The 12,482-nt window shown below is 39.2% G+C and overlaps 1 protein-coding gene across 1 annotated transcript in view; it reads right to left on the bottom strand.

The window, feature by feature from the left end:
• Positions 1–12,482, bottom strand: part of CWF19L2 (CWF19 like cell cycle control factor 2) — a 148,800-nt gene that overhangs the window by 15,711 nt on the left and 120,607 nt on the right. Inside the window, exon 16 of the mRNA XM_052652985.1 lies at positions 9,052–9,132. Coding sequence (XP_052508945.1) covers positions 9,052–9,132 — 81 coding nt within the window. The remainder of the gene's footprint in view (positions 1–9,051; positions 9,133–12,482) is intronic.

The raw sequence follows: 12,482 nt of genomic DNA, 5'->3' as shown, positions 1-12,482 counted from the left end.
TGACCCCATGAACTGCAGCATGTCAGGCCTCCCTGTTCATCACCAACTCCCGGAGTTCACCCAAACTCTTGTCCATGGAGTCGGTGATGCCATCCAGCCATCTCATCCTCTGTCGTCCCCTTTTCCTCTTGCCCCCAATCCCTCCCAGCATCAGAGTCTTTGCCAATGAGTCAACTCTTCGCATGAGGTGGCCAAAGTATTGAAGTTTCAGCTTTAGCATCAGTCCTTCCAAAGAACATCCAGGACTGATCTCCTTTAGAATGGACTGGTTGGATTTCTTTGCAGTTCAAGGGACTCTCAAGAGTATTCTCTAACACCAAAAGCATCCATTTTTCGGCGATCAGCTTTCTTCACAGTCCCACTCACAACCATACATGACCACAGGAAAAACCATAGCCTTGACTAGACGGACCTTTGTTGGCAAAGCAATGTCTCTGCTTTTGAATATGCTATCTAGGTTGGTCATAACTTTCCTTCCAAGGAGTTAAGCGTCTTTTAATTTCATGGTTGCAATCACTATCTGCAGTGATTTTGCAGTCCCCCCCAAAAAAGCCTGACACTGTTTTCCACTGTTTCCCCATCTATTTACCATGAAGTGATGGGACCAGACACCATGATCTTCATTTTCTGAATGTTGAGCTTTAAGCCAACTTTTTCACTCTCCTCTTTCACTTTCATCAAGAGGCTTTTTAGTTTCTCTTCACTTTCTGCCATAAGGGTGGTGTCATCTGCATATCTGAGGTTATTGATATTTCTCCCGGCAATCTTGATTCCAGCTTGTGCTTCTTCCAGACCAGCGTTTCTCATGATGTATTCTGCATAGAAGTTAAATAAGCAGGGACACAATATACAGCCTTGACATACTCCTTTTCCTATTTGGAACCAGTCTTTTGTTCCCTGTCCAGTTCTAACTATTGCTTCCTAACCTACATATAGCTTTCTCAAAAGGCAGGTCAGGTGGTCTGGTATTCCCATCTCTTTAAGAATTTTCCATAGTTTATTGTGATCCACACAGTCAAAGGCTTTGGCATAGTCAATAAAGCAGAAATAGATATTTTTCTGGAACTCTCTTGCCTTTTCCATGATCCAGCGGATGTTGGCCATTTGATCTCTGGTTCCTCTGCCTTTTCTAAAACCAGCTTGAACATCTGGAAGTTCACGGTTCATGTATTGCTGAAGCCTGGCTTGGAGAATTTTTAGCATTACTTTATTAGCATGTGAGATGAGTGCAATTGTGTGGTAGTTTGAGCATTCTTTGGCATTGCCTTTCTTTGGGATTAGAGTGAAAACTGACCTTTTCCAGTCCTGTGGCCACTGCTGAGTTTTCCAAATTTGCTGGCATATCGAGTGCAGGACTTTCACAGCATCATCTTCGAGGATTCAAAACAGCTCAACTAGAACTCCATCACCTCCACTAGCTTTGTTTGTAGTGATGCTTCCTAAGGCCCACTTGACTTCACATTCCAGGATGTCTGGCTCTCGGTGAGTGATCACACCATCGTGCTTATCTTGGTCATGAAGATATTTTTTGTACAGTTCTTCTGTGTATTCTTGCCACCTCTTCTTAATATCTTCTGCTTCTGTTAGGTCCATACCATTTCTGCCCTTTATCGAGCCCATCTTTGCATGAAATGTTCCCTTGGTATCTCTAATTTTCTTGAAGAGATCCCTAGTCTTTTCCATTCTGTTGTTTTCCTCTATTTCTTTGCATTGATCACTGAGGAAGGCTTTCTTATCTCTCCCTGCTATTCTTTGGAACCCTGCATTCAGATGCTTATATCTTTCCTTTTTTCCTTTGCTTTTCACTTCTCTTCTTTTCACAGCTATTTGTAAGGCCTCCCCAGACAGCCTAACCTCTGTCTTATCTGTCCCAGTTAGTGAGAGAGAAGAGATTTAAATGAAATCAATGACATCTGCTAACTTTGTGGGTTCTTCTTATCTAAGGTTAAAAGGTATCTTTCTTTCAGAAGTCTAGCCAAAAATACAATTCTATTGTGTTCTAAATTGTTGTTAACACCTAATTCTAATTTTGTTGTACACTCTGAAGCCTTGACTTTAGCAGGGAGCAACAGGAGGGGGCAGATGTTACCTGTGTGTTTGCCATACATGGCCTTCATTATTTTGAGATATATTCCCTCTATGTCCACTTTCTGGAGAAATTTATCATAAATGGATGCCAAATTTTATCAAAAGCTTTTTCTGCCATCTATTGAGATGATCACATGGTTTTTATTTTCAATTTGTTAATGTGGTATATCACACTGATCGATTGAACAGTGGAAAATTCTTGCAATTCTGGGTTAAATCTCACTTGATCACGGTATATGATCTTTTTAATATATTGCTGGGTTCAGTCTGCTATTAGTTGTTGAGGATTTTTTCATCTATGTTCATCAGTGATACTGAACTCTAATCTTTTTTGTGATATCTTTGTCTGGTTTTAGTATCAGGGTGATGCTGGACTCATATAGATGAGTTTAGAAGCATTTCTTCCTCTGCAATTTTTTGGAATAGTTTCAGAAGGATAAATGTTAGGTAGAATTCAGCTGTACAGCCATCTGGTTCTAGATTTTTGTTTGCTGGAAATTTTTAAATTACTGACTCAATTTCAGTACTGGTAATTCGTCCATTCATCTTTTCTATTTGTGCTTGGCTCAGTTTTGGAAGAGTATACCTTCAAAAGGCCCCAAATAGCCAAAACAATCTTGAGAAAGAAGAACAAAGCTGGAAGAATTATGCTCCCTGACTTCAGATCATACTCTTTAATACAAAGCTACACCCATCAGAACAGTTTGATACTGGCATTGAAAACAGACACAGATCAATGGAACAGAATAGACAGCCCAGAAACAAACTCACGCACCTACGGTCACCAAAAGGAACCAAGAATATACAATGAAAAAAAGATAGTCTCTTCAATAAACAGTGCTGGGAAAACTAGACAGATACATGTAAAGAACTGAAATTAGAACATTCTCTTACATCATACAAAAAATAAAAGTTAAAATGGATTAAAGATCTAAAGTTAGGGCCAGATACTATAAAATACCTACAGGAAAATAGAGAACATTCAGGGACATGAATCACAGCAAAAATATTTGTATCCATCTCCTGCTGCTGGTGCTGCTAAGTCGCTTCAGTCGTGTCTGACTCTATGCGACTCCATAGACAGCAGCCCACCAGGCTTCCCCCGTCCCTGGGATTCTCCAGGCAAGAACACTGGAGTGGGTTGCCATTTCGTTCTCCAATGCATGAAAGTAAAGAGTGAAAGTGAAGTCGCTCAGTCGTGTCCCACTGTTCGCGACCCCATGGACTGCAGCCTACCAGGCTTCTCCGTCCATGGATTTTCCAGGCAAGAGTACTGGAGTGGGGTGCCATTGCCTTTTCTAATCCATCTCCTGGAGTATATTAAATAAAAGCAGAAGTAAAGAAATGGGACCTAAGCAAATTTAAAAGCTTTTGCACAGCAAAGGAAATTATCAACAAAATTTGAAGACAACCTACTAAATGGGAGAAAAATTTTGCAAATTATATGACCAATAAGGGGTTAATCCAACATATATAAACAGTTAATACAGCTCAATATAAAAACAAACAAACAAACAACCCAACTAAAAAGGGGATAAAAAAACTGAATTTTACCAAGGAGGAAATGAAGATGGCCACAGGCATATGAAAAAATGCTCAAAATCACTAACTTCAGGAAAATGCTAATCAAAACCAAAACCACAATGAGATATCACCTCACACCTTTATGGCTACTGTTAAAAATAAAACAAATAACAAAGTTGGCAAGGATATGAAGAAAAGAGAACACTAAAACCCTATTGGTGGGAATGTAAATTGATGTAGCCACCAGGCAAAACAGTATAGAGGTTTATTAAAAAACTCAATATACAACTACCATATAACTCAGCAATTCCTCTCTTGGGTATATATATCTGAAAAAAACAAAAACACTAACTTGAAAAGGTATATGCATAGAATGTTTATGCTGTTGTTCAGTTGCCAAGTCATGTCCAAATCTTTGCAATCCCATGGCTGCAGCACTCCAGGCCTCCCTGTCCCTCACCATCTCCCAGAGTTTGCCCAAGTTCACGTCCATTGACTTGGTGATGCCATCCAACCATCTCATCCTCTGTTGCCTTCTTCTCTTTCTGCCTTCAATCTTTCCCAGCATCAGGGTCTTTTCCAATGAGTCAGCTCTTTGCATCAGATGGCCTAAGTACTGAAACTTCGGGATCACCATCAGTCCTTTCAATGAATATTCAGGGTTAATATCCTTCAGGATTGACTGGTTTGATCTCCTTGCTGTCCACGGGACTCTCAAGAGTCTTCTCCAGCACCACGGTTCAAAAGCATCAATTACTCGATTTTTTATGGTCCAATTCTCACATCTGTATATGATTACAGGAAAGACCACAACCTTGACTATACAGACCATTAACAGCAAAATGATGTCTTTGCTTTTTAATACACTGTCTAGGTTTGTCATGGGCTTTCCTGGTGAGTCAGCAGTAAAGAATCTGCCTGCAAGGCATGAGACGCAGGTTCAATCCCTGGATGGGGAAGACCTCCTGGAGGAGGGCAAGGCAACCCACTCCACTATTCTTGCCTGGAGAATGCCATTGACAAAGGAGCCTGGTGAGCTGTGGTCCATTGGGTGACAAAGAGTCAGACACCACTGAAGCGACTGAGCACTGTTTGTCATAGCTTTCCTTCCAAGAAGCAATCATCTTCTAATTCCATGACTGCAGTTACCATACACAGGGATTCTAGAGCCCAAGAAGAAATCTTTCACTGCTTCCACCTTTTCCTCTTCAATTTGCAATGAAGAGATGGGACCGAATGCCATTTTAGTTATTTTAATATTGAGTTTTAAGCCGGCTTTTCCACTCTCTTCTTTCACCCTCACCAAGAGGCTCTTTAGTTCCATCTCACTTTCTGCCATTTGAGCAGTATCATCTGCATATCTGAGGTTGCTGATATTTCTCCTGGCAACCTTGATTCCACTTTGTAAGTCATCCAGCCCAGCATTTTACATGATGTACTAAGCTAAGCTCATCATGTATAAGCTAAATAAACAGGGTGACAATAAACAGTCTCGTTGTGCTCCTTCCTCAATTTTGAACCAGTCCATTGCTCCATATAAGGTCCTAACTGTTGCTTCTTGACCTTCATACAGGTTTCGCAGGAGACAAGTAAGACGATCTGGTATTCCCATCTCTCTAAGAATTTTCCAGTTTGTTATGATCCACACAGTCAAATTCTCTAGCATAGTTAATGAAACAGAAGTAGATGTTTTTCTGGAAATCCCTTGCTTTCTCTATGATCCAGTGAAAATTGTCAATTTTATCTCTGGTTCCTCTGCCTTTTCTAAACCCAGTTTGTACATCTTGGAAGTTCTTGTTTCACATAATGCTGAAGCCTAGCCTGAAGGATTTTGAGCATAACTTTACTAGCATGGAAAGTGAGTCCAAGTGTCCGGTAGTTTGAACATTCTTTAGCACTTCCCTTCTTGGGAACCGGGATATCGATTGACCTTTTCCAGTCCTCTGGATACTGTTAGGTTTTCCAAATTTGCTGACATATTGAGTGCAGCACTTTAACAGCATCATCTTTTAGGATTTTAAACAGCTCTGCTGGAATTCCATCACCTCCACTAGCTTTACTGGCAGCAGTGCTTCTTAACGCCCTTTTGACTTCACACTCCAGGATGTTTGGCTCTAGGTGAGTGATCACACCATTGTGGTTATTCAGGTCATTAAGTGTCAGGAGCCGCGTTTGGCATTACTGACAAAATGGAGGCACAGCCCCAACCCCCCTCTCTTTGTCCTGCAGGCACGGACCCGGGATGAAGGAGTTAGGCCGTGTAACTCTGACTTGTTTTTTCCCTTCCTCGGCTGAATTGACTGAAAAGAATATTAAGGTGCTTATTGTTCTTGAGAGGAGCATGAGAAGGCACAAAGCCTTCTGCAGCTGTGCTCAGAGAATAATTCATAAAGTTAATCACTGACATTTGATCAAGGACTTTTGCAGAAGAGGGTTCCAGGGTGAGCACGTAGGCCGCAGCTTGAGGCCATGGGAGGGATTCCTATCTGAAGCCTGTTTGTGAGGAAGGTGTTTTTCTGGCGAAGGAGTTTGCTGCATTTAGGGCTTAGTAATAATTAAAATAGTTAGAAGCTAAAGATTTAATGAATATTGTAATGTTAGCATATTCTACTATAGCTCATAGAGATTAGGAACTTTAGCAATATTAATAGCTAGAAGCCCTTTTGAAGAAACAGTGAGCTTAGGATACTAGGGATAAACAGGAGTTAGAAAGATAAGATATAAGCTGAGGTTTGTGGTATGCAGCCCAGACTTAAGCACGAGTTACAATGTAATCACGAGTTAAAGTAAAACACTATTCTGAGAGAACCGCTGGAGCAGAAACTCTGTTTGAAGGGCAACAATGATTTATGGAGACAATAAATCTGGGTGAGTGGAAATTGAAAATGTCAAACCTCTGACCTAATGCTTTTGTAAAAGTATAAAAAGAATCTTAAGCTTGAAATAAAGTTACGCAGTCCAAGAAAATTCAGAGGCTGCATCATACTTGCCGACACCATTCCTCCCTTCGGGTTAAATCCCTGGCTGCTGGAGCTGGACTCGGGCAATAAAGATCTTTGGTGTATAAAGATCTTTGGTGTATAGTTCTTCTGTGTGTTCCTGACATCTCTTCTTGATCTCTTCTGCTTCTGTTAGGTCTTCACCATTTCTGTCCTTTACTGTGCCCGTATTTACATGAAATGTTCTTTTGATATTTCCAATTTTCTTGAAGAGATCTCTAGACTCCTTCATGGTCACTGACTTGTCATGTTGAAGGGGCTTGTGTAACTCTATGAAGCTATGAACCATGCCATGCAGGGCCACCCAAGACAGATGGTTTCCACTGGAGAGTTCTGACATAATGTGGTCCACTGAAGGAAGGCGTGACAAACCACCCTAGTATTCTTGCTACGAGAACCCCATAAACTGTATAAAAAGCCAAATGTTCATCAGTTCATTTCACTCGCTCAGTCGTGTCTGACTCTTTGCGACCACATGGACTGCAGCATGCCAGACGTCCCTGTCCATCACCAACTCCTGGAGCTTGCTCAAATTCATGCCCATCAAGTTGCTGATGCCATCCAACCATCTCATCCTCTGTCATCCCCTTCTCCTCCTGCCTTCAGTCTTCCCCAGCTTCAGGGTCTTTTCCAATGAGTCAGTTCTTCACATCAGATGGCCAAAGTATTGGACTTTCAGCTTCAGCATCAGTCCTTCCAATGAATATTCAGGACTGATTTCCCTTGGGATTGACCGGTTGGAAAATGTTCATAGCAGCATTATTTACAATAGCCAAGATATGAAAGCATCTTAAGTGTCCATCAACAGATGAATGGACAAAGATGTTAAAAAGAACAGAATTTTTCTATCTGCAGCAACATGGATGGACTTGGATGGCATTTGGCATTATGGGAATTGAAGTAAGGCAGAGAAGGACAAATACTACATGATATCACTTATACGTGGAATCTAAAAAATGCAACAAACTAATGAATAAAGGGGAAAAGAAGCAGACATACAGATATAGAGAACAAACTGGTGGTTACCAGTACCAATAAGCGGGGGCAATATGGGGTTGGGGAGTTGAACATACAAACTATCATGTGTAATATAGGCTCAAGGATGTATTGTACAACATGGAAAACACAGCCAATATTTTGTAATAACTGTAAATGGAAAGTAAACTTTTAAAATTGTATTAAATTTCTTTTTAATTTTTAAAAAGAGAAAAGAATTATAAATGGTTTTACTTTTGAATTAAAACTGTCTCCAATAATGCAGATTTCAATCTTTTGTCTGGGATATAATAAAGGTAATAAAGGATATAAAAAAGGAGATCTATTAGTCACATGTATCAGGAGTCTGGATTTCCAAAAGAAATGCGATAGAAATATTCTAGTGATATCTTCTATAATAAGGGTCAGCAAAATTTTAAAAACTTATAAAAAACTTTTTAAAACCTATAATAAAAGTTTTAACTTAAATAAAAATAATTTGTGCATTGCACATCATAAACTTTTTATTGTAACTCTCAATTCTGCCCTTGTAGCATGAAAGCAGCCAAAGACAGTACTCATAAAAGGATATATCTATGTTACTATAAAACTTCATTCACACAAACAAGCAGCAGGCTGGATTTAGTACAAAGAATGCAGTTGCCAACTCTTGCACCAGAATATAAGCTACAAAAAGTCTTTGCTCTGCTTCATTATGTATAAATGTACCTAGAACACTGCCTGGTAAATAGCAGGCATTCAAATATACATTCATATAATACTCTTTTCATAGAAAAAGAAAAAGAAATCTAGAGTTCTATTATATATCTATTCCATTTAATGTGTATTTCTAGAAAAGAAGGAGGTCACTACAGAAGCACTCACCTTAAGTTTTACCTCAATTTAAAATTTGACTTGAAAATCAAGATTAAACTATGAAGCATGGTTAGTAAGGTCTCTAGAAGAAAAAATGTATTCATAATCTAACTCAACTACTATTTTAAAGGAACATAACAGTAGACCTATGTATAGGCACCCTCCCCCCACAAAAAAGGAGCGAGAAAGAGAGTTTTAAATTCAAAACAGGATCTTTAGGAGAGACCAATGTTTTTCTCATTACAAATTCAGTAACAAGAAAGCATCTTTCCTCACTTGTCCCACAGAGGCTGACAATCTCATAAGAAGAACTTTCATGGCTGAGAATCTCATAATGGCTGTCATAACCAATTATAAGGACTACTGCAGAGGGCCGGAAAATCAGGAATAAATATTCATATAAACCATTAGACAAATAAGGATTTGCTAGACCAGGTAAGATGAAAATGATTTCTTCTTCATTTATAGAATTATATGTACTTCACCTTTGGTCACTGAGCCAAATGGTCTCTTTCTCAAATAAGATATGGAAACTACAAAGATTCTAACAGTAGGGTTATTTCTTTTATTAAGAAAAAGTAATACTTACAGACTTTCTGATGTCTTTTGAAGAGAGATCAATCAATTTCTTGTTTATAGACCATTCTTCATCAGATTCCATTATGGCTTTCTAAGAAATAGCCATTTGTTAATGAAAATATACAAGTAAATACAAAGAGGCAGCTTAAAAATAAAGTAATACGGTGAATTAGCTATAGGGTATACTATACATGTTAGGTCATTATTTTTAATAAATTAACCCTTTAATTTCTGTTACTTAAAATTGGAATTTCTTGATTTCATACAAGTCTGCTCTTCACCCAAATTGATTCTATATTGCTCATTCTATACTCCTGTACATAAAAATTCACAAATTTCCTACTCCATTCATAGCATGTGTGCATGCTTACTTAGCCTTTCAGCTGTGTCTGACTCTTTGTGACCCCATGGACTGTAGCTTGACAGGCTCCTCTGTCCATGAGATTACCCCAGCAAGAATACTGGAGTGGCTTCTATTTCCTCCTCCAGGGGATCTTCCCAAACCAGCGATCAAATCCATGTCTCTTGCATCTCCTGCATTGGGAGGCAGATTTGTTTTTGTTTTTTTAATTGGAGGCTAATTACTTTACAAGAATACAAGTAAATTAATGCAAAAAAGAAATGCAAAAAAGCAAAATGGCTGTCTGAGGAAGCCTTACAAATAGCTGTGAAAAGAGAAGAAGCAAAAAGCAAAAGAGAAAAGGAAAGCTATACCCATTTGAATGCAGAGTTCCAAAGAATAGCAAGGAGAGATAAGAAAGGCTTCCTCAGTGATCCCTGCAAAGAAATAGAGGAAAGCAATATAATGGGAAAGACTAGAGATCTCTTACAAGAAAATTAGAGATACCAAGGGAACATTTCATGCAAAGATGGGCTCAATAAAGGACAGAAATGGTATGGACCTAACAAAACCAGAAGATATTAAGAAGAGGTGGCAAGAATATACAAAAGAACTGTATAAAAAAGATCTTCACAACCCAAATAATCACGATGGTGTGATCACTCACCTAGAGTCAGACATCCTGGAATGCGAAGTCAAACGGGCCTTAGGAAGCATCACTACAAACAAAGCTAGAGGAGGCAATGGAATTCCAGTTGAGCTATTTCAAATCCTAAAAGATGATGGTGTGAAAGTGCTACACTCAATATGCCAGCAATTTTGGAAAACTCAACAGTGGCCACAGGACTGGAAAAGAAGCCCAATCCCAAAGAAAGACAATGCCAAAGAATGCTCAAACTACCGCACAATTGTACTCATCTCACACGCTAGTAAAGTAATGCTCAAAATTCTCCAAACCAGGCTTCAGCAATACGTGAGCCATGAACTTCCAGATGTTTAAGCTGGTTTTAGAAAAGGCAGAGTAACCAGAGATCAGATTGCCAACTGATGTAATGAAAAACACAAGAGAGTTTCAGAAAAGCATCTATTTCTGCTTTATTGACTATGCGAAAGCCTTTGACTGTGTGGTTCACAATAAAGTGTGGAAAATTCTGAAGGAGATGGGAATACCAGACCACCTGACCTGCCTCTTGAGAAATCTGTATGCAGGTCAGGAAGCAACAGTTAGAACTGGACATGGAACTGGTTCCAAATAGGAAAAGGAGTACATCAAGGCGATATATTGTCACCCTGCTTATTTAACTTCTATGCAGAGTACATCATGAAAAACGCTGGGCTGGTAAAGCACAAGATGGAATCAAGATTGCTGGGAAAAATATCAATAACCTCAGATATGCAGATGACACCACCCTTACATCAGAAAGCAAAGAACTAAAGAGCCTCTTGATGAAAGTAATAGAGGAGAGTGAAAAAGTTGGCTTAAAACTCAACATTCGGGAAACTAAGATCATGGCATCCGATCCCATCACTTCATGGCAAATAGATGGGGAAACAGTGACAGATTTTATTTTCTGGGGCTCCAAAATCCCTGCAGATGGTTACTGCATCTATGCAATTAAAAGATGTTTACTCCTTGGAAGGAAAGCTTTGACCAATGTAGACAGCATATTAAAAAACAGAAACATTACCTTGCCACCAAAGGTCTGTCTAGTTAAGGCTATGGTTTTTCCAGTAGACATGTATAGATGTGAGAGGTGGACTATAAAGAAAGCTGAGCGCAGAAGAATTGATGCTTTTGAACTGTGGTGTTGGAGAAGACTCTTGAGAGTCCCTTGGACTGCGAGGAGATCCAACCAGTCCATCCTAAAGGAAATCAGTCCTGAATACTCATTGGAAGGACTGATGCTGAAGCTGAAACTCCAATACTCTGGCCACCTGATGCAAAGAACTGACTCATCTGAAAGAACCCTGATGCTGTGAAAGATTGAAGGCAGGAGGACAAGGGGACTACAGAGGATAAGATGGTTGGATGGCATCACTGACTCGATTGACATGAGTTTGAGTAAACTCCAGGAGTTGGTGATGGACAGGGAGGCCTGGCATGCTACAGTCCATGGTGTTGCAAAGAGTCGGACGCGATGGAATGACTGAACTGAACTGAACTGAATTACAATATTGTGGTAGTTTTTTGCCATACATTGACATGAATCAGCCACGGCTGGACATGTGTCCCCCGGTCTCAAACCCCCTCCCATGACCCTCCCCGTTCCATCCCTCTGGGTTGTCCCCGGCACCATCTTTGAGTGCCCTATTTTATGCCTCAAACTTGGACTGGTCATCTATTTCACATATGTTAATATACATGTTTCAATGCTATTCTTTCAAATCATCCCACCCTCATGGCAGGTAGATTCTTTACCACTGAGCGCCCTGGGAAGCCCACTCCATTCACAGACATCAACTCAAATAAATTCAATTTGCTTTATTGCTCTTCTTTGAAATATAAGAAGTTATTTATGTGCTTTCTGGTAACCAAATACTTGAACAATTTCTGGTTACAGAAAAAAGGAGCAAAATTGTATGGGGAAAAAAAGACATAGAAATGAAATTATACGACTTATCTAAGCTAATCAATATGACTAACATGTATTGCAAAAAATATGTAGTAGAAAGAAGCACTAGGGTGATAAGTATAAAATATTCTCATTTTTATATAACATCACTATAATGAAGCAAATTTAAATGTGAAATTAATATTCAAATAAGCACAGTATACTGCTATTCCCTATTTAAAAGACATGTGTTTCTTGTGTTGATACTATAATGTAGTACATTTGACAGAAAACTGAAGCCAGATCAAATAAATACATCTTTAATGATCATATAAGAGTTAGTACAGAAAAGTGATATATCATTCTTCTAAAAGATGACACTTCTGTCACCCACCATTGAGCAACAGTAGCTGCTTATGTTGTGCCCTATATACTTCAATACTTACATTCATAATCTAGTACTCTACTGAGGAAGTGTAAGAGAAAAAGAAAAGATACTGAAGAAAAGCATAATAATCTCTCAATTTATTTTGTTTAACACAGGACTGA

Source organism: Budorcas taxicolor, chromosome 15 (assembly GCF_023091745.1).
Source record: "Budorcas taxicolor isolate Tak-1 chromosome 15, Takin1.1, whole genome shotgun sequence".
Classification (NCBI taxonomy): Eukaryota; Metazoa; Chordata; class Mammalia; order Artiodactyla; family Bovidae; genus Budorcas; species Budorcas taxicolor.
This window is presented reverse-complemented; position numbering and strand designations above follow the sequence as displayed.